The sequence below is a fragment of the Aotus nancymaae genome, unplaced genomic scaffold (assembly GCF_030222135.1).
Source record: "Aotus nancymaae isolate 86718 unplaced genomic scaffold, 86718_ANA_hifiasm-v0.15.2.pri h1tg000002l, whole genome shotgun sequence".
NCBI lineage: Eukaryota > Metazoa > Chordata > Mammalia > Primates > Aotidae > Aotus > Aotus nancymaae.
The window spans coordinates 24,094,502-24,116,261 of NW_026988413.1; the positions used below are offsets into that span (position 1 = coordinate 24,094,502).

Consider the following 21,760-nt stretch of genomic DNA (forward strand, 5'->3'; position numbering starts at 1 on the left):
CTTCAGGAGGAAGCCATTTCACATTGTCATCTGTCCAGGGCTTAAGCTGTCCTTCTTGTATGGGGCCGCTGCTTGGAGGAAGAGTTGATAGTTTGCCTAGCAGGGTTCATGAAAGGGATTTGCCCAGAGATGCCTGCATTTGACCTCAGGTTCCTTTTCTTCCAGCTGACTTCATGATTGTCTATCTCTAGCATCTTAGTAACTAGACAGCCGCAGTGCCCATTCCAATGAAGGATACTACAGGATAGGATGCAAGGGGAGGGGTATAGATACTTTATAAACAATAGTAACAGGTCATCCACCAGCATTTCCTCCCATAAATTCTGTAAAGCAGGTTATTTTTAAGCCCTGCTGATATTGGCACAATTTAATGGTGGTGTGTTTACCTCTCCATTCCCACTATTACTCAACCATATATTGAATGAATTTGATGTGTACTTTAAGATAAAAAACTGATAATCTTGGTTTAAGATGCCTGTAAAGACTCAGTTCAAGTTAGACAAAGAAGTGGACATAGGTCATTTCAGTGTTTTGTGGTGGTGTGTACATTCCTTCTAGGTAGTTTTGATTGTGATTTTTTGAGAGAGAGTGGGTACAAGAGCCATGGATATAGTAACATTAACTTGTGAACTAAAATCAGAATACTTTTCAAATATAAATGTGTTTTTTCAGTGCAGTAGGAGAATATATTTAAGAAGGTCCAAGAGCATCCAGGACAGGTGGTAGTTGTTCCCAAATGAGAACTGAAATAGGGACTTTAGGTATAAAGTAATACACGAAGTATAAATGGGAGGCAATCATCTGGAAGGGGGAGATGAATGCTATTTAGGATTATGGCGGTGGGTAATCCATAATTATAGTCCTAGGCTTTCAGTTATGGGCTGAGTTTTTTTTTCTCTTGCATCGTTTTGAAGCTATGCAGGCCCATTTTGAGATTGTGACAAAATTTTCTTATGAATTAAAATAAAATCATCTTTTCTATGTTCCTATGGAAAGGAAGGAAACCTTGTTAAATTCTGAGTGCCATTTTCAATGGTATTTACACAGAAATGTAGATGACCAAATTAAATGTCCTCTTGGTTTTATTCAGAACCAGGTCTTAATGCTGGTTAAATACAGTACTTCCTTGATATGCATGGAGGACTGGTTCCAGGATCCCTAAGGATTCCAAAACCCTCAGATGCTCAAGTTCCTTATGTAAAATAATGTAGTACTTGCATATAACTGGTGCATTTCCTCCTGTATGCTTTACAGTATTTCTAGATGTATTTATAATACAATGTAAGCACTATGTAAATAGTTGTTATACTGTATGTTAAAAAATTTGTATTTAAAAAAATTATATTATGATTTTTTATTTTCTTTGGTTTTTTTAGAGACAAGTTCTCATTCTGTTGCCCAGGCTGGATTGCAGTGGTGTGATCATAGCTTATTGTGGCCTCCAGATCCTGCGGTCAGGTGATTCTCCTGCTGTAGCCTCCGTAGTAGCTGGGACTTTTAAGCCTGTAGGGTCAAGAGGCTTCCTGGGCCCCTGAGAGCGCAGGGATGCCCAGGAAAGCAGGGCTTCTGCCCCACAAACTTGGAAGGGGATGGGGCTTCTACCTATTCTAGGCACCTGCCAGCTATGCAGAGCGCACGTCCCTGGCCACACTTCCCCAATGCAGCTGGGGGTCGCTGCAGTAGCTGCTCCAGGTGGGCCACTGCTGACGTCCGTACTGATGTTTTGCTAGATTGCAGATCAGAAAACTTTCTAAGACAGTGCTGTTTATTGCTAAGTTACCATTATGTAAAGTATATATTGCTAAATAATCATTATATAAAGAGTACCTGTGTTCCATAATATTTATGAAAACAGGCTCACACTCTGTATTCATTCTTTCAAAATATTTTTTGAATGCTTGCCAAGAGCCAGGTATTATATTGTGTGTGTTGGTTACAGTGGTACCTAAGACAAAGTTCTACCCCCATGCCACTTATTTTAATGGTATCGATATATTTTTTTTTGTGTGTGTGTGTGTGTGTGTGTGTTTTCTTTAAGAATTCAGGCTCTGAAGTCGGGTGGAGTTTAATTCTGGATATACCTTTCACTGGTTTTATTTTGGGTAAATTTGACTTTGGGTAAGTTTCTTATGACCCTTGAATGACATGAGCATTAGGAACACTGACCCTTTGAGCAGTTGAAAATCTGTATAACTTTTGGCTCCTCCAAAACTGAACTACTAATAGTTATCTATTGACCTGAAGCCTTACCAATAGCAAAATAGATTAAGACATATTATGTATATTATATGTATTATATACTGTATTCTTATGATAAGCTAGAGAATAGAAAATGTTAGAAAATCATAAGCAACAAAAAATATATTTACTATTTATTAAGTATAAGTGGATAATCATAAAGGTCTTCATTCTCCTTGTCTTCAGGTTGGATAGGCGGAGGGAGAGGAAGGGTTGGTTAGTCTTGCTGTCTCTGGTGGTAGAGGCAGAAAAGATGGAAGGACAGACCTTGTAATTTCTGTCTGACTTTTTTGCTTTTTTTAAGTTTCTCTAAAAATGTTTCTACATGTCAGTTGTGTTCTGGCATTGCTTCTTCTACATCTTCTTCTCATTGTCTGGCACTGTTTTGAAAGCACTCACCTCCATCATGTCGTCCACCTTCTGTTAATTCCTCTGGTGTGGTGTCTGTTAGCTCTGGAATTTCTCCAAGATCCGTATCTTGAAACCCTTCACTCCCCACCTTTTTTTGGTCATGTTCACAATATCTTTCATGATTTCCCTGGCTGGCTCTGTTGTAAATCATGTACAGTATCTGGACACAGTTTCCTCTAGCAGGAATTTGTTGTTTTGGGCGTGATGACTTTCATGGGTTTTTCTGTAACAATGGCATCTTCAATGATGTAATCCTTTTAGACTTCATGTTGCTCTCTCTGTCAGGGTTCTCTTCCATACAGTTGACAGCCCTTTTCTTAGAGTATCATGTCTAGTGAATAAAGGTCCTTATGACCCTCTAATCTACAAGCTGAATTAAAAACATTATGTTTGGGGGTAAGTCACCACTTTGACGTGTTCAGTGTTGAACTCATGGGGTTCTGGTGGCTAGAAGCATTGTCCAATATCAGAACTTTAAAGGATAGCCTTTACTGGCAACATACTTTCTGACTTCAGAGACAAAGCATCGATGGAACCTATCCGGAAAATAGGTTCTCATTGTGTAGACCTTCTTGTACAACCCAAAGACTGGCACCTGGTGTTTATCTTTTCCCTTCAAGGCTCAGTGGTTAGCAGCTTTATAGATAATGACAATTGTGCCATAAACTCAACTGCATTTGCACAAAACTAGTAGAGACAGCCTCTCCCTTCCTGTCTTAAGTCCTGGTACTTTCTTCTCTTATTTGCTAATAAATGACTTTTGTGCCGTTTATTTTCTAGAATAGGGCACTTTTGTCTGCATGAAAAATCTGTTCAGGCAGTTATCCTTTCTTCTCAGTGATTTTCTTAGTGGCATCTGGGTATTGGTCTGCTGCTTCTTGGTCAGGAGAAGCTGCTTCTCGTATTAGCTTGAGATTTTTAAGTAAAACCTCTTTCTCAAATTATCAAACCATCCTTTGCTGGTATTAAATTCTCCTTTAAGGTGTCATATAATGGAGACTTGACTTTTCCTCACATCATGTTAGAGTCTATAGATGAACCTTTCTTAGTAATCCAGCATTCACATAAAAGTGGTATTTTCAATACAGGATTAAAAGGTATTTCTCAAAACATGCAAAATTTTTGTGCTTGCTGGCATAACTGCATTGAAGGCTTCATGAATTTTCTTTTTCTACAACAGTCCTTATGCTGGATTCACTTATCTCGAAATGGCAGGAAACTGCAGCTGCAGACGTCAATCTATGGTACTTACCAAGCAATTCAACTTTTTTTCCTGTAATGTCATGACTTTCTCTGCTTCTTGGGAGCACTTCTAGCATCACCAGTGACACTTTGTATCGGTCCCATGATGTGATGCAAGGTAATAGTATTGCACTAAACACAATGAAAAATACATGAGAACCTCAAGAGATCACTTTTTACTGCAACCTGCAATTTACTGGAGAGACAAACTGCTCACTTAGAGATGATTAGCGTCACATAGTGTGTCAAGCAGATACTCATAACTCTTGAGCTTACCTCAGTAGCAACAGGAGATTATAATACTGAATTATTATAGCAATACAATATGTACTATAGTTAATTTTATGCAGTTATGACTTAATACTGCATCTTTACCTTTGTTTACATTTCCATCCACTGCAGATGGTGCCATATACAGTCTGTTTGTGTGCATATATTTTGATAAATTTTAACTTTTTTTTTGAGACAGAGTCTTGCTTTGTCACCCAGGCTGGAGTGCAATGGTGTGATCTCAGCTCACTGCAACCTCTGCCTCTTGGGTTCAAGCAATTCTCCCTGCCTCAGCTTCCTGAGTAGCTGGGATTACAGGTGCTTGCTATCACGCCCAGCTAATTTTTAAAATATTTTTAGTAGAGACAGGGGTTCCCCATGTTGACCAGGCTGGTCTCAAACTCCTGATCTCAAGGTGATCCACCCACCTCGGCCTCCCAAAGTGCTGGGATTACAGGCATGAGCCACCGTGCCTAGCCAATTTTAACTTTTTATAATAGATTTGTGTATATTTTATGATAGTGAATGATAAAATAGACTGGAATCGACATATTTTATGCTTTCATGACATACTTTAAAAAATTTGTATTTCTAGATATGTGGTTAATCTGTTTTATCAAATTGCTACAAATCTCCAAAAAATTTTCAATATATTTATTGAAAAAAATTCACATATGTGGTTTTACACAGTCCAAACCTGTGTTATTGAAGGGTCAGCTGTACTTAGAAGTTCTGTAAGCCTCAGTTTTACATAATTTCTCTGTGCCTCAGCTTTTCATTTGAAATATAATTGATTTAACAGGGCTCTTGTGAGGATTACATGAGTTATACCTGTCAAATGCTTAGAACTGTTAACTGGCACAAGTAAGTATAATAAATGCTAACTCTTTATCTGTTACACATGCAGATATTATATATGAATTTGGCCGGGTGTGGTGGCTTATGCCTGTAGTCCTAGCACTCTGGGAGGCTGAGGCAGGCAGATCACCTGAGGTCAAGAGTTCAAGACCAGCCTGGCCAACATGGTGAAACCCTGTCTCTACTAAAAATACAAAAATTAGCTGGGCATGGCAGCACATGCCTTGGGAGACTGAGGCAGGAGAATCACTTGAATCTGGGAGGTGGAGGTTGCAGTAAGCTGAGATCACATCACTGCACTCTAGCCTGGGCGACACAGTGAGACTCTATCTCATAAGTAAATAAATAAATAAAAATGAATTTAAAACGGCTATATTCATGTTCATGTATTTATTTTGGAATCTCAGTTCACATATATTTTCTTCCAGGATTTGAAACAATTTGAGCTGAGAACCTTCTTTGTTCCCTTATTTCTGTCAAGTCTTATTAATAGAAAGCTGTATACTTGTTTTGTCATGATTTTTAATAGTCTAATAATTACTTCATTGAATTACCCAGCTCAGCTCTTCTGTTTAAAAATGGATAGTAAACAGTCGACTCGCATGCCGGTTTAGCAGGTTCTGACAAAATATGATGCATTAAAATAAAATTCATCGTTAGCATTAAAATGACCTTTGAGGTTGTAGTCACTCATTTTTCTCTCTCAGTGTTTGAAACAGTCCTTCTGAGTCAAGTGCATTGCAATATCTTGTAGATATTGCCAGTGTATAATGGTTACGGATAAGTAATTTAGTCAAATCACTTTATCTCTAGCAATCTCCGTTTCCCATTTATTCTCACCCATTATCTGAAGTTCTTATCAACTTTCTCTCCATAGTATATGGCCTTATATATTAAATTATAAAGTAATTTTCTAAGCTAGAATTGCATAGAATTACTTATGTGTCAACCTACATGAAGATAAATCTAAGTAAATGTAGATGGCCAAATGAGCAGTATCCAAATTCAGAGAAACATTTAGGGCCATTGAAAGCCAAACCACTTTGGGAAGGGGGTGGTAATAATGTAGACTCTGGCAAACTCTGACTTAATGTAGTATAAACAAATTTTTAAAAAGCCTATTTTAAAATAACTGTGAATAATGTAAGATTTAAAAACTGTCCTTACATGACCACAAAGGTGAAGTAATATAATGGAAACTAATTCCTATAAGGGAGTTTACTCTGTAGGAGGTTTAAGAAGCCTGGCTTTGGAAGTCAGATCAGGATCTTTCACACCTCTTGTACTTCTCAGTTTTTCTCATGTTAAAAAAAGTGGAGATAGTGGCTGGTATGGTGGCTCGTGCTTGTAATTTCAGCACTTTGGGAGGCTGAGGTGGCCGGATTGCTTGAGCCCAGTTCAAGACCAGCCTAGACAACATGCTGAAACCTGGTCTCTACAAAAATACAAAAATCAGCCAGGCTTGGTGGCATGCACCTGTGGTTCCAACTACTTGGGAGGCTGAGGTGGGAGGATTGCTTGAGTCTGGGAGGCAGAGGTTGCAGTGAGCCAAGATCATACCACTGCACTCCAGCCTGGGCAAGAGAGCAAGACCCTATTTCAAAAAAAACCCCAAAAAACAGAGCTAGTAATGCCTCCCTTATGGAGGCAAATGAAGTTCAATATTGTAATGCCCTGCTAAAGTTACCTTTAAAATTCTCTTTCTACTTTCTTAAAACCTTTAGGTTCTTGGGAGTAAAGTCATATGGCTACTTTTTACCCTGGGACTGAAATATATAGAACTAGAGTTTATACCAGATGTCCATGAAAGTTGAATGTTTTATAAGTAGTTTATTTTTTTCTCCCATTTAAAAGGACGTGTAATAATATTCATTATAGGAAATTTGGCTGGCTTTTAGGAATTAATTTTGCTGGTGTATCTCAAGTCCCTTGCCTGATTGACAATATACTGAGGAAAAGAGCTAAGTTGCTAGGGCTTGAGGTCTAAGGCCAGCACTGACTGGTATTTGTTTCATTAAGCTTAGGCAAGCTATCCAATTACTTAATGCAAATAAGAAAAGTTTACACTAAACTCCTACTTCTTTGCTTGAAACTCCAGAGAATTTAAATGAGGAGAGATATGTATTTAAAAGAAAGAAATTTAAATGAAACTTAAATCAGGAGCTTAATGTAGAATATATTAGAGCAGGACATCTAAAATATTAAATGGGAAATGCCAATAAATAAAAAAAAGGACGTATTCTGTACGATACTTGGCATGTTTAGTTTTGTTTTGAGATAATTCTTAAATCTTTGGAAACCCAAGTTAATAATGAAAGACTTACTTTATGTCCTGCCTTTACATGTAAAGTCCGGCGTTCCCTTATCAGTGAGAGCCTTGGTCTTCTCTCCTTAGTGAAGTGTTTCCCAAACAACATGGCTTCTGATTTTACAACTTCACTATCTGGGCAGTAGTATTCAGAGAGGCCCAGATGGCAGGGCTATCTCATTTGGTTCAAAAAGAGAAAAATTGATTGACAGCTACATGGGCATCTACTCTTTGCAGATGGCCGTTGAATAGCATAGCTTTATGTGATATAAAACCTAGGGACCAGAGAGAAAACTTTGAAAAGAATTGGGAGCTTCTGATAACATAAGCAGTTTTTCTTTGCAAAGTCATTGTAGCTCATTAAAGGATTTACAGGAATCAGTGAAAGAGGAAACTTAGAAGAAAATAATTGCCGTGCAATATTTTGGAGGGGAGGATTAGGGAAATGGAGAACAGTACAATTTTGAATTTTCAAATCTATTGCTATAAATGGGAAATGGTACAACTTAGAAGCTTCTAATCCTTGGACACTGGACAAAACTGAACCTCAGTCAGTATACCATTGAAGCTCTGTCCTCCAAAAGAATTTGAAAGCAAGTAAAATTTTTGCAGAGGTGATTTCAAGCCTTAGAGACCCTTCTAAGGCTGTCACAGGAATCTGACTGAAGGAAATCCTTTCTTGGTGCTTCTGGACCCAACTGGTGTTTCCTCTGCCTAAGACACTTTCTCCTTCCCCATGTTGCTCAGTTAATGTCCTGTAGAGCTTGAGTTAAATACCAGTCCCACCCATGCAGTGTCATAGATACCCACCTAACTTTTTCAAAATAATGCATCTGTTATTTGTAATCAAGACTCATGAAGGTGGGGACTGTGTCTCTTGCTCACTACTTTATTCTCAGTAACTAGAGTAGCCCTCTCACCTAATAATTATATACTGAATAAATTTATGCCAGTGTATAGTTTTTGTTGAGTACTGTAGTAGGAGATCTCAGGATTGCAGTAGAAGTATATGTGCCCATCGAGTAGAAATTATAACAGTATCAGCCTGGGAGATAATATAATACCCCTCTCTTTCATTTATCCCCTGCCACCACCTTTTTCAAGAATTTTTGTGGAATGCGGAATAATATGTTTAAGGTATAGAGTTTTAAAAATGTTTATATGCAAGGAACCACAAGATTATACAGTAGTTGAACCTTCAAATTTTAAAGTGGAGGAAACGGAGGCTTGTTAGGTTGTACAGGTAAGTTGTTGATAGCAAGTGAGAATTTGTTCAGAGTCCTACTGACAAACTCCCTGATGACAAAAAATGTGGTTTCTTAAACAGTCACTGTACAAACCTTAAAAACAGTTTTTTTATTTTAAAAATTTGTAGACATTCCTTTAAAAACATTTGACAATTTGTGCAGTTCTATTTGTAAGGATGAATGAAAGTATATTTATTTATTAAGAAAGGATAATAATATTCTTTTTAGTCAGTCTATGCCACTGCCAATCCTCTTTCAGTCCAGGTGTCAAATAGAGTTAGATGTTGATGTTGCGGGGGCTCTAGACTGTTGTGGCACCTCCTGTTGTAGGTGATTTAGTGTAGCCTGGGATTATATCACGTACGTGCCACATCTAACATGGTGGCTAGGCAGTTGGAGGATACAGTTTGTCTCTCTAGTTGTTTCTTATATACTATAGCCTTTTGTTTTTTTTCCTTTTTTTGTTTGTGGTTGGAAGTATGCCATTTATTCATTTATTCATTCGTTTGTTCATTCATTCATTCATTCATTTATACATGCATACATCAACGAGTTTTTCTTGCGGGCTTAGTATGTGGCAGGCACTTACAAGTATTGGGGATATAGCAGTGAACAAAAGTAGGCCAAATCCTTGTCCTTACGGAGCTATGGACAAGAGGAAAAGGAAGCAGCTTGTGAAAGGGCAGGGCTGCTGGAGTTATAAGAGTCAGTTTGTGATCTTAGAAGTCTTTAGAGATTATAAAAATAAAGCAGAACTTACTGGTGAAGAATTGGAAAAGGTGATGAAAATGACGTTGTAGTTAGTGAATTTGGAGATGGTCTTCTTCATTTTGGAAAATCACTGCTTTCTCTGTATTCCTACCCTCATTGTGGGTACTGTTATTATTACTGCTACTTACCTAACATTGTTGAGTGTATGTTATGTTATGGGCATTGCACTACAATCCTTGTTATATAGAATCCTGTAAGGGAATATTACACTAATTCATTTTAGTCATGAGAATAACAGGACTTGTGGAGGTTAAATAAAGTACTTATTCAGACAGTAAGTACAGAGCCTTGTTTTGGACCCAGAGTTTGCATATCTGTACCAGTCATGGCTAGCTAAATGTGTTTATTTTTATTATCACGTTGAAGGCTTTTGTGCTCATGTTTTGCTTTTCTAACTTGCCAAAATCCTTATGATCCTGTCTTTCTTAAAATTGAAGCATGTAGAACACCATATGTAATTAAGATCTAAGTCATACCAAGTAAACTAAAATGGAAAAAAATGTAGTAATTGTTAAAATAAATAGTATTTTAAAATTAGATACACCAAATGTGGTAGATGTGATAATCTAGTTGTACAGAATTCATTTTATGTTCATGAACTAATAGCATTTTAATGAACATTTTATGTATGTATGTAAAGCGTAGTGCTTGGCCATAGTAGTTGATCCACAAATGATTTTGTTTCCGCCTCACATATAAAAATAGGTAATGCTTTTTTACTTATGGGTAAGATGTCCATAAAAATGCTTTAAAAACACAGTGTTGTAATCTGATATGATAACCTCAGCAGTGATTTGCACCATATTCTCATGTGGACCACTTCATTTTTGATGTTACTTTCATTTATCTCCAGGATTTATTTGAGGAAAAGTACATTTTGGTAATTAAGGGCTGTGGTCTCAAACCTTAGCATGCATCAGAATTCTGGAGGGCTTATGAAAAGATAGTTTGCTAGACACTATCCCTGGAGTTTCTGATTCAGCAAGTGCGGGGTGGTATCCGAGAAGCTGCATTTCTAACAAGCTCCCAGCTGATGCTACTGCAGCTGGTTTGTGGACTGTACTTTTAGAACTGCCGTTCTAGGGAAGTGGTGTGACTTCTGATTATTGCTGTTCTCTTACAATTACACATACCCAGTGGAGTTAATGTATTGATATCATTGATATTGCTGAATTTATTGTATGGTCCTTGTGAAATAATTTAGAGAAATTTGGTTTGTATGAGTGTCACTATGCTTACTGCTTAGGAAGTTTCCCAAAGGTTACTTTTGCATGAGAGAATTTCGAAGTACAGATTTTAATTTGTTTCTATTCCTCTTTTTTTTATTTAAGACACAAAGCTACAAAGTTTTGATTTTTAGGGGAAGAGCATTATAACTTTGGAATATATCTCGCAAGGTGATTTTTTTTTTTTTGTGATCGATTTCTGAGAATTCCAGAGTATCAGGATGATGTAGCAATTTAAAAATAGTAACAAAAATTTTTATCTCTAGGTTTTTTCAGAAAGCTTTCTAAAGCTAAAATTTGATAGGCAAGTACTGAGTAGAATTTGGTGCTCATCATTTGCATGTATAAAGTAGATTTCACTCAGAATTTCACTTACACCAACATGACAATTTTACCTTTCCTTTTTAAAGCATAGCTTATACCTTCAGGGATATACTGGCATAGTGGGGTTTTTCTCTCAAAGAAGAAAAGGCAATCAGAAAATCTTTGTCTATGAGATTAGACTGAAATGTTCAGTGATTTGGTGATTACTGAATGCCTTTATGTGGCAGGCACTGTGGCAAAAATCAGTGCCAAAGTAATTTATCTTTATCATGTACAATGAGGGGTTTTAGTGGGTTGTAACTGAATATGATCTAATTGTGTGGTGAGGCTACTGACAAATCTAATGCAATCTTATGCTTCATTAATAGAATTAGTATTGTGTACAGATCCAGGTTCTCCTGTCTTATTTTGCTAGAGCATGTCTGGAGTGTTAGGTTTAGTTTGGAGCTAACAGATAGTTTGGAGTCATCCCAGAAGTGAGAAGCCCTGCCGTTGAAGGGTGTGGCCATATTTGCCTATGAGGATTGTTGGAAAATAGGGGTAGCTTACTGGGAGGAAAGATGTCCTCATTAGTTCTCTAATGTCTGCCTTCTCTGCTGCGATGTAACAGCCGCAAGGACAGTGACCTCTCCATTTTGTTTATCACTATGTCCTCGATACCTAGCACAGCACCTGGTGTGCATTCAGTAAACAGATGAGTTGAGTAAGTCTGGAGAAAGAGATGATGGTTACCTTCAAATATTTGTCATGTAGATGGCTTTTTTTTTGTTTGTTTTTTTGAGATGGAGTCTTGCTCTGTTGCCCAGGCTAGAGTGCAGTGGCGTGATCTCAGATCACTGCAGCCTCCACCTCCCAGGTTCAAGCAATCCTCCTGCCTCAGCCTCCAAAGTTGCTGGGATTATAGGCATACACCACCATGCCCAGCTAATTTTTGTATTTTTAGTAGAGATGGGGTTTCACTATGTTGGCCAGGCAGGTCTCGAACTGCTGACCTCAAGTGATCCACCCGCCTTGACCTCCCAGTGTTGGGATTACAGGTGGGAGCTACTGCTCCTGGCCTAAATGGTTTGTTAATTACTTAAATTTCCAGAGGCCAAATAGAAGCACCGAGATGGATTTTTTTTTTTGGTGAGCAGATTTTAATTTTACATAAGAAGACCTTTGTAAACTTAGTTATGTTTGCCAAATTAATAAGCTTCTTCATGTATTCGAATTTGGTTATTTTAAATGCTTGGGTGGAGGCTGCATGGGGATTTACTTCTTTACCTGCTTTTTTGATAGATTATGGGCCAAGATGATTTCAGCTGTTGACCCTTTTGGCTATATGTTTCTATTTTTTAATTATTTCATTTGATAGAAAATAATGTCAACTAATAAAAATACTTTTTCTAACTTAGACAATTCTTGTCACTTCAGACTAAAGCAAGCCAGAGAGCTAGACCAAGAGAGGGCTGCTGCCAATGAGCAGTTAACCAGAGCCATCCTTCGGGAGAGGATATCAAGTGAGGAGGAACGCGCTAAGGCAAAGCACCTGGTGAGTATTAAAAATGTAGGAGAAATTTTCTTGCCTACAAGGAAATCTCTGATGTTTGAGAAAAGCTAAGTGCTGTGTGCCAGCTTTTAGTGTTGATAATATTCATGTTCTCTTTGCTCAGATTTTGATTTTTGCCTTTTACAAGTAGCATGCAGTTTAGGTTTAACCATCAAGGACATTAAAGGCAGGTAACTCTGGAAGTGTTGAAGTAAAGACCAACACACAGACATACGTACATGTTTCATGCCTGAAGGATTGTGGTCTGTTTGCTTTTTTTCTCCTTTGCCTTTAGTTTTATTGCCTTTGAAACCTGAGGGGTCAGCAATCTAGGCTTCTTTCTCTCGTTGCTGGCGACTACCAGATGTTAGTCTGGAAGACTCTGGCATAGGTGAGTAAGGTTTGATCAGTCACACTCTGGGGTTTAGGGAAGAGGAAATGTAGAGCCAGAGCCTTGGGGAACAGTCTTTTCTAAGATAATTTTTTTTAAAGAAAAATATTTTTTAATCTTTTAAAAGATTACATAGACATGTTTTTGTTGTTATTGTTGTCTTTGAAAGGATTATTAATAGACAGAAGAAAGTTTAAAAGGCACCCATCAATCAGTCTGTCTTTCTGATATAACCATGATTTACACTGGTGTGTGTTTTCCTCCAGATTATTTTTTTCCTGGGCTTTTTACGTATTGAAGAGTTTAGAGAATGCTATATATGGTGTTAAGCCTCATGGACATTTTCCTCTGTCACTGAACATTTTTCTGAAATGTAGCTTTTAATGGCTGATACTATTCTGTCTTTTGTATTCAAGATAATTTACTAAGCAATTTCTTATTGTCATTTAATAGATAAAAGTGGAGCTGCTCTGGTTAAAACCTGGAGTGTTGACTGCTTAGCTCCTACTTCAGCCTTCCTAGAAACCCAGATGTAACTCCTTGGAACCTTTTGTCTTCATTGGAGCACAGTTGGGAACTTACTGGACAGGGAAAATGGGACCATGGAGTGGAGAACTTTGAATGCAAGAGTGAGGGGGATTTTCCTAGTCCCGTAGGCAATTGGGAAACACTAAAACTTTGTAAGAAAAGGGCCAATTTCTAGTCTCTCCCATTCTTTACCTTGGTCATTTCTTTGAAAGGTTAACCCATGACTAGCTGCAAATAAAGAACATGAAAGGAAGTCCATGTATAATGAATCAGTTTCTTCAGTGACATATCGGGGGTCCAGGCTGCATGGGCAAATAGTGAAGCTGGAATAGAGGTGGTAGACTAAGAAAGAAATGTCAGTGGACTGACGGGCAGCTGCCCTGAGAACAGCACATGTATTCATTGGAACTAAGGGATTAAGAGAGGTGGAAGCAAAGTCAGTCATTGTGAAAGGGGAATAATTTCAGAGTTAAAGACAGTAAGTTTTGAGTAATTCAACTGAAAATTACATCTGTTGTACCTCTAAGCTGAAGGATTTTTTGAGGAATTTGAAAAAATGTCAGGTCAATGGGTTGAAAGGTCATTTCCATGCATAGTAAAGTCACCAAATTTGGAATTTGGAATAAGGATGTAGTGGAGGGGGTTAATAGCACCCATGTTTGAGAAAGGTGCAGCAAAATTCTTAGTTTCCAGCGGACAGAAGAATACATTGGTTAGCATTTCTCTTTGCCTCCCAGCTTTTACCCTTTTGAATCTTATCTTTGAAACACCCTTTCTCTACCTCTTTTTGCCTGAATTTGGACATACTGTCTTGTTCTCTTGGTTTATGGAGACAAGCAAGATTCAAAAACTCAAAAAACTCATCAAATGTATACACACACTCGGCTTAGACATAAAATGAGTTTTCACAAAAAAATGCGAAAATATCAAAAGATTTGTTACTCAACATAACTAAAATATTAAGCAAGATCTTTTGATTGGAAGAGCATATCTGCAGTCCGATCTCTCTTTTTTACCTAATGAGTCTTGTCTATTGTCTGTCTTTATTTACTCTTTTGTGTAGCTGGTTAAGCATGAGAAGCTGGCATTGTACATTCTGATTTGTAGATCTCTTTTTTATGGATTCTGGTTGTATGGCAGATGACAAATAGTAGTACTCACAACTCCTGTATTTCAGCATCTGTTGTAATATTGGCCAAACAGAGCCTCAGAGCGCTTAGGGAATAAATGTATAATTTATGCCATAGGATGACAGCTGATTCAAAGAGTCCCTTCCTGCCCAGACATTAGCTTGGTGTGCCATGGCCACAGCAACATGGCTGCCTATGGCATTTAGTTACTGGGTAATTCCCAATTTGTTTGCCAGATTTCTCTCTTTATTGTTGTTATTTGTTATTATGGAAGACATACATATTTATGGGGTAAAGATTAGAAAATAAATACAAAGAGATATTAAAATCACTCAGTGCACCACAATTCAGAGATAATTACTGTTAACATTTTGGTTCATTGTTTTTATATTTCTTTTTCCTTCCCATGAAGTTGGTATAAAACATTTGATTTTATGTGTATAACTGTATTTCTCTAAACATAGATAGTAACATACACATTTTTGTATAACTCTTAGAATAACCTTCACATTAAAACATTTAGGCCGTGTGGTAAAAGTTTTTATACCAATAAATATGTTGTTGTGTGGTCACATTTTAATGGTTGTATTTCACTGAGTATTCTACTAATTATTAAATTTAATACAAAAGTATTATAGAACATTTGGAAAATATAAAAATTACAAAGAAAATCAGTATTACTATAGTTCTGTCATCTATCATTAATGTTTAGAGGTATAAAGTTCTTCCTGCCTTCCCCGTATGTATATATTTTATTCATGCTTTAGGGTTTCAGATTATGCATCCCACCACCCTCCAAACCAGTATTGTGTGGTCTGGACAGCAATTGCTAGCCTGCTGTTGTATGTTAGTTCCTCAGTCCCCAGCTGGAGAGGTGGGCATCTTCAGATCCCATAATTGATGTGGGAGTCACCCCAAGAAGGTTAGCATTGCGCCCCTGTGTGTGGAGGGCCTGTATTGCTGCCATTCTTAATTCTAAGATGTGGGACTCTCTGAGTGATGGCCAGACATTGCTTTGTTCCTCTTTATTTAGAACTCAAATGTTGCAGCCTGCAGGAAAGTAAAGATTGGGTTTCACACATATGAAGTAATTAAAAAGTTGTCTTTCAGGAGAACGGGAGTGAAGGCAGGGGAGCTGATGTGATGTTGGGACTGTGAAATAAAACGATTCCCACCCCTTACCTCACACCCCCCACATCTTTCTGGCTCACTAACAGCTGACATTTAGGTTTCTGTCTCCTTAGATGTGAGTCCAGGCTTTTTCTTCCCACAGTTGTTTTAGCAGCTAGCTTTATTGAAGCTCTTTGAAGGCCAAAGTCACGATGGCCCTGTTGTTGAAGTTTTAAAATAGGATCAGATCAAAACTTTCCCCTTTGGAAGAATTGCTTTAGCTGGGGAAGCTGTTAATCCCACTCTAGATTCTGGAAGAGTACCAGCCCCTTCCTCTACTCAGCACTGAGCGGTGCCAGCATTTTAATCAGTTGACTTTATCCAGAGGCTTTGGAAGAGGCAGTCTACTGATAATGATTTTACCTGCATGAAAATGCTAAAAGCAGCTCACATTCAAAATATGCTTCTTAGGAGCAGGAAAGCATCTCTGTAAAGAATGACAGGACCAAGGAATTTGTAAAGTTAATGCAACTTGATTATACATGTATTTTAAAGATCTTTATATGTAATCTCATATTTGCTGTCATTAGATCTTTTTTGAAATTGAAGAATAGTAGGTTGGTTTTTCTGACTTTGCAATTATATTTTCTTTTTAAAATGCCATTTAAAATGTTGACTCATTCTTTTTTATGTCTTGTTACATTATGCTGGTTTAATGTTAGATTTTTTTAATTTTTAATTTTTTTATTATTTTAAAAAATTTAAGTAGAGACAAAGTCTTGCTATGGATCTTGAACTCCTGGCTCAAGTGATCCTTCTGCCTTGGTCTCCCAGAGTGTTGGGATCATAGACATGAGCCACGTATTTCTTGTTATCATCGCAGAACTATGTAGTATTTTCTTTTTAAATCTAAATGTTAAAATAAGTCTCAGTTTACTTAAAGCAATATTTACTTCAGTATTCTGAAGTTTATAAATGTACATGTGAGATAGTTTCATTACTCTTTGGACAAATGTTTTATTGAGTGCTTACTATATGAAAAGTACTATGTTAGGTACTAATGATCTACAAATGAAAGACAAAATCCTGCCCTTGAGGAATAAAATGTGGAAGAAAGATACATTTAAAATAATGTTTAAAAATGTGGTCTGTTATAGAGCCATGTTACTTATAGTCTTGTGAGAATTCTCACTTTTGTGAAAGCCAGGACTTTGTCTTTCTTTTAACTAATTGCTATGTCTGCATTTATTTATTCAACACATAATAGAGTGCCTAATATATGCCAGTGCTGAGCAAACAGTAAGCAGTCAATAAAGATTTGTTGATTGAATAAATGACTAATTGAATCTACCGAAGCCCTGGAAATAGGAGGAGAGGAAGTGGGGAAAAATAGAGAAGATTTTCTGGAGAAGGGACCCCTGAGCTGAATCTTGAAATATGAGTAGGATTTGCTCCCAAGGTTGAGTACTGGGATGAAACAGCCTCGGGTACTGCAGGCAAAAGCATGGAAGCATGGGGACAGTGGGATACTACTAGAAGTTGCTGAGTGAGAAGCCTTGTGGCAGTTAGAAGGTAGCTTATTCTGTGTGTGTGTGTGTGTGTGTGCGTGCGTGCACACGTGTGCAAGGGGTTCATAACTTAGCCCTTGTCTGGCATGGCCCTAGGTCCTGTTTGTTATTGGTACCTGATTGCCACAAAAAGTCTCCTTTGTCAGTCTTATGGTCTTTATTTTAACATTAATGCTGGTCAGTGGTTGTTTCTAAACTGCAAAAGAGAGGGTGTATAAAGAGACATGTCTGACCCCCATCCCTTTATGGTGGAAAACCCAGTTTTTAAGTTTCTCTGAGGTCCCCTTGGCCAAGAGGGGGTCCATTTATTCAGTTGTGGGCTTAGGGTTTGATTTTTAGCTTACACTCTAATGAAGTATGAAGGGAAGAGCAGAGGAGGAAATGGCTGGAAGCCTAGAGACCAGTTAGAAAGCCCTGTGTTAATCCAGGTGAGAACAGGTGGCACCTGAATTAGGGCATGGAAGCAGGGATGCAGAGAAAAGATGAGGAGTAGGAACTATCTGGGAAGTAGTATTGCTAGGATTTTAGGTTTGAAGGGTTGAGAGAAACATCAAGGCTAACTACAAGCAACGTTTCTAGTATCAGCAACTTTTTATCATTTGAAATACAAAAGTTAGCAATCAATGTAAAAAATGTCTTGGGCTAAGCATATTGTGAAATCTGACTTCAGTGTATTATTGAAGATGGTCCTGGCCTGAGATACTGCGCCAGTTGTTTCGTTCAGCTCTTGGCAAGAACATTAGTCTGATCATTAGATATTTTTGTTCCTTTCTGTATTCTCCTTCATCATACATTTATTAAACACCTGCTGTGTACTAGGTGCTACTTACCGGGGATGCAAAGATGAATTAGATCTGGTTGCTTTTCTTTGGAGTCTGTAGTTAAGTGTCAGGTTTGTGGGGAAGATTATTCTTGCCTTGTATTTTTTGTCCCAACTTAAGCTATAATTTTTGAATTTGTAAAACCTTATACTGTTTAGAAAAAAAAAAAACAACACAGTTAGAAAAAAAGGTGGGTGAATGCATAAATTTAGTTTTTGCAAATTTAAGCTACTGTTTCTCCAAAATGTCACTTTTCATCCCCAGTTTGCCTTTTGTCTGAAATGCACCAGTGAAGCAATCAAGAAGAATTGATTAATTTTGTGCTGTATGCCTTTCAGTTCTGTGTTTTGTTTGTGCTTCAAACTGTGACAGTTGAAATTTCTTGGTAAAAAAGAAAAAGGTTTTGAATTTGGGGTATAGAGAAAAATGACTAAATTAAAGGAAGCACCACTGCTGTCCAAGTGAGGTTCTATCCAAGGGGGAGAGGATACAACTGGGGTTGTAATTTTGAAATGATCGACATGGTTTATGCTCAAAAGTTTCATGTAAGAGAAGAGTAAGAGTGATCACTTGGGGTTGTTAGTATCACTAAAATTAGCCAGGTGATTGAAGTTGCAGTGTAAGCAGTGGTTTCCTGGGTTCTTTTATTGGGCATTTAAAGACAATTTAAAAAATAATTTCGCTTTTTTAGGTGCAATTTAGTACTTGGATTATAACCTCTGTTAAAACTCTCTCTCTCTGGTTATATATGTTGTGTACTGGTTTTCTTGCCCGAGACATTAACCTCCAATTATTTGGATATGTGTAGAGTATTATTAGTTTGCTTTGAGTTCCAAAAGTGAAGTTAATGAATTTGAGCTTTTGCTTTTGACAGCGATTGAAATATGGCATTTCCACATTATATTGAAAGGATTTGGGCGATTTAGCTATTAGACATTTTCCTCAGTGTTATTGGTGAGAATGGGCTCTGGGATCCATCTGCCAGTCCCGTTCTTTCTGTCTCTTGCTCCCTTAATAGCTTACTAGGAAATTCAAAGGGAAGTATCCGTCACGACAGGTGAGAGCCTCCCGTGCATCTGGACTTAGCAAAGCTAGTAGGGTTTCTGGGACAAAGCATTTGGATTCTGTTTTCTCCGTTGTGTTCTTGGTTATCACATGTGGCCTCTACCTCCTCTGTGTTATGGCAGCATTATTATTATCAACTGGAATGCACACACAACCTTTTGAAGAGATTGTGAACCACATTTTCTGTGGAGTAGCAGGGCAGCTTCAGGTATGTTTGCTACTGTATTGAAAAAGGAGAAACGTGTTTTGTTTCAGTTTGCCCGCCTAGGCTGTATGTTAAGATCCCAAAGAATGAGTAGGACTTGAGATTATGGATTTAAACTTTGCTTGTATCCTGAAAACTTGCCCAGATGAATAGATTTCTCAGTTGAACATTGTCAGACACCCTTTCTTCATCCAGGTTGGCAGAAATGCCTAGGATCTTTTTTCTTTTCTTTTCTTTTTCTTTTTCTTTTTCTTTTTTTTTTGAGACAGGGTCTTGCTCGTTCCCCAGGCTGGAATGCAGTGCAGGATCATGGCTTATTGCAGCCTCAACCTCCCACCTCAGCTTCCTGAGTAGCTGGGACTGGAGCCATGTTCTATCATGCCCGGCTTATTTTATTTTATTTTGTTTTTTTGTAGAAACAGGGCTTTGCCGTGTTGCCCAGGCTGGTCTCAAACTCTTGGGCTCAGGAGATCCTCCCTCCTTTGCCTCCCAAAGTGCTGGGATTACAGGTGTCAGCCACCGCACTTGGCTGGAAATACCTAGGATCTTAACACCGCCAAATAGCCTCCCAAAGCTCAATATCATGCTGACCAGATACTGAGGGACCTGGACGTGGAGAACAGTGGAGTGTCCTGGTCCTGGAGATCTCACTGCCAAACTGGAGGGGCCTATCCAGTGAACATAGTGTAGGTGTGACTGCAATTTCCTTGTGATGCCTTTCTCCAAAGAACTGTCTCAGACTGCCTGACCTTTCTGACAGTGATTAGAAAAGAAGACAGCACAGTTGAGTAGAATGCTATTGATGCTTTTGGCAACAATTAGTCATATTTAAAGATAGCTAGGGGGAACAACTCTGCTTAGAATGTGTTACCATATTTTCTTTCTAAGTATGCTTTTGAAAATTCATCAAGTTACTTTGCAAACCAGTTGATTCAGGGCATTTCTTGTTGAGTGGTGTTCTCTGTGTTAGCCGTAATAACTTATTGACATTCTATCACTTGGGTCATTATGGGTGTCCAGGTGAGATATGGAGAGCACTGCGTAAAAGTCCGTAGGCAACTAAGGGGCAAAGAGCTGGTTATAATTCCATCTTTTTATAATGACCTCACATTTATTGTGAACATATTTACTTCATTGCCTGGTCTGAAATGAACTGTCATTAACACCGTGGAATTTTACTGAACTGACATCATAATCTCATTTCCTACTAAAGAGGCTAAGAAATATGGCCCTTGGTATTTGTTTTAACCTGTAACAAATTAAAAGTGAAGCATAATCAAGTCTGTCAGTCCTTAAGAACCCCAAGTACATGTTTTGCATATTATGTTTTGAATGAGAATGTAAGGCAGATGAGCTCCTTGTATTCTTACAGTGATCTTTCCAGATTGTCTTCATGGCAAGTCACACAACTGTCAGTTCTGATACAGTTTTTGTGACTTGCTTTCAACCTATTGTGCATGGATCTGCAGTTTAGCGAAGTCAGTAGTACATTGAACAGCAGTATTGTTTATTATGTGATATACTATGTGATACACCATGTGCAATGAGGCCTGCTTCATTTTTGTTTATTGGATGTTAAATTTTTCACAATGTTGAATATCCCAGCTCTGTATTCATTTTATGTATCTCTGTTTTTATTGCTTAGATGTGATTCCTAAATGGCACTGAGTTATACTTTTTCTGTGTTTCTTAATGTTCTGACCTGTGCCCTGATTTAGGGGTGAGGGCAGCTGGCAGCTATTTTCATGTACCCTGAAACTATTCCCTTAACCATAAAGATATTGGCCATTTTGTTCCAATGTGACTCACTATACTCTTTTCTCTACTAACTATAGTTCAAGGATGACTTCTCTTGAAAATACCAAGGGGCAGAATTACCAAATGAAATAAGGGTTCCATTCTCTAGAGAGCAGGAATCTGTTTACAAACCTGCAGTATTTATTACATACCTCATTTAGCCCATTCATCATTTTAATAGAAAAATGAGTCATTTTAGATGATTCTGAAATAATTCGAGGTAAGCTACATTGCTGCAGGCAGAATATGATTTACTTAGACAGCACCATGCTGTTTTCAAAAAAATACGGTGGAATGATCTGCACCAATAATTTATGATTACTTGTAGTAAACTTATCAAATGTCTTCATTGTCATAGAAATTTGTTGATTAGATAAAGCATTTAGAGTTTTCTAGCTAGCTTTTCCCCCTTCTTCCATCTTTTATGACAAATGGTTACAAAGTTCCATACTTACCTTCTGTCTGTTTCAAACACTGACTGTAAATTTAATTCCAGATTTCTGTTTTAATATTTTCTTGATAAGAAAGAACACCAGTCAGTGTCATGGGCCAGTTTTATTGCAGATGATAAAACCTACTCATATACCTTTTCTGCTTAGAAATTAAACTTCATCCATTTACAGTTTCTTTAGCCCAGTGTATGCACGTATTTTAAATCCTATCTCATCTATCCATACGTTACATATTTAACTCTCAGGAACACAGCTAACTCGTTGCCT

At 37.8% G+C, this 21,760-nt stretch overlaps 1 protein-coding gene across 2 annotated transcripts in view; it reads left to right on the forward strand.

Moving 5' to 3' along the window:
* CHCHD3 (coiled-coil-helix-coiled-coil-helix domain containing 3) overlaps nucleotides 1-21,760 on the forward strand; it is a 298,848-nt gene that overhangs the window by 98,300 nt on the left and 178,788 nt on the right. For both annotated transcript variants that reach the window (XM_021673837.2, XM_021673838.2), the window contains exon 4: nucleotides 12,312-12,429. In XM_021673837.2, coding sequence (XP_021529512.1) covers nucleotides 12,312-12,429 — 118 coding nt within the window. The remainder of the gene's footprint in view (nucleotides 1-12,311; nucleotides 12,430-21,760) is intronic.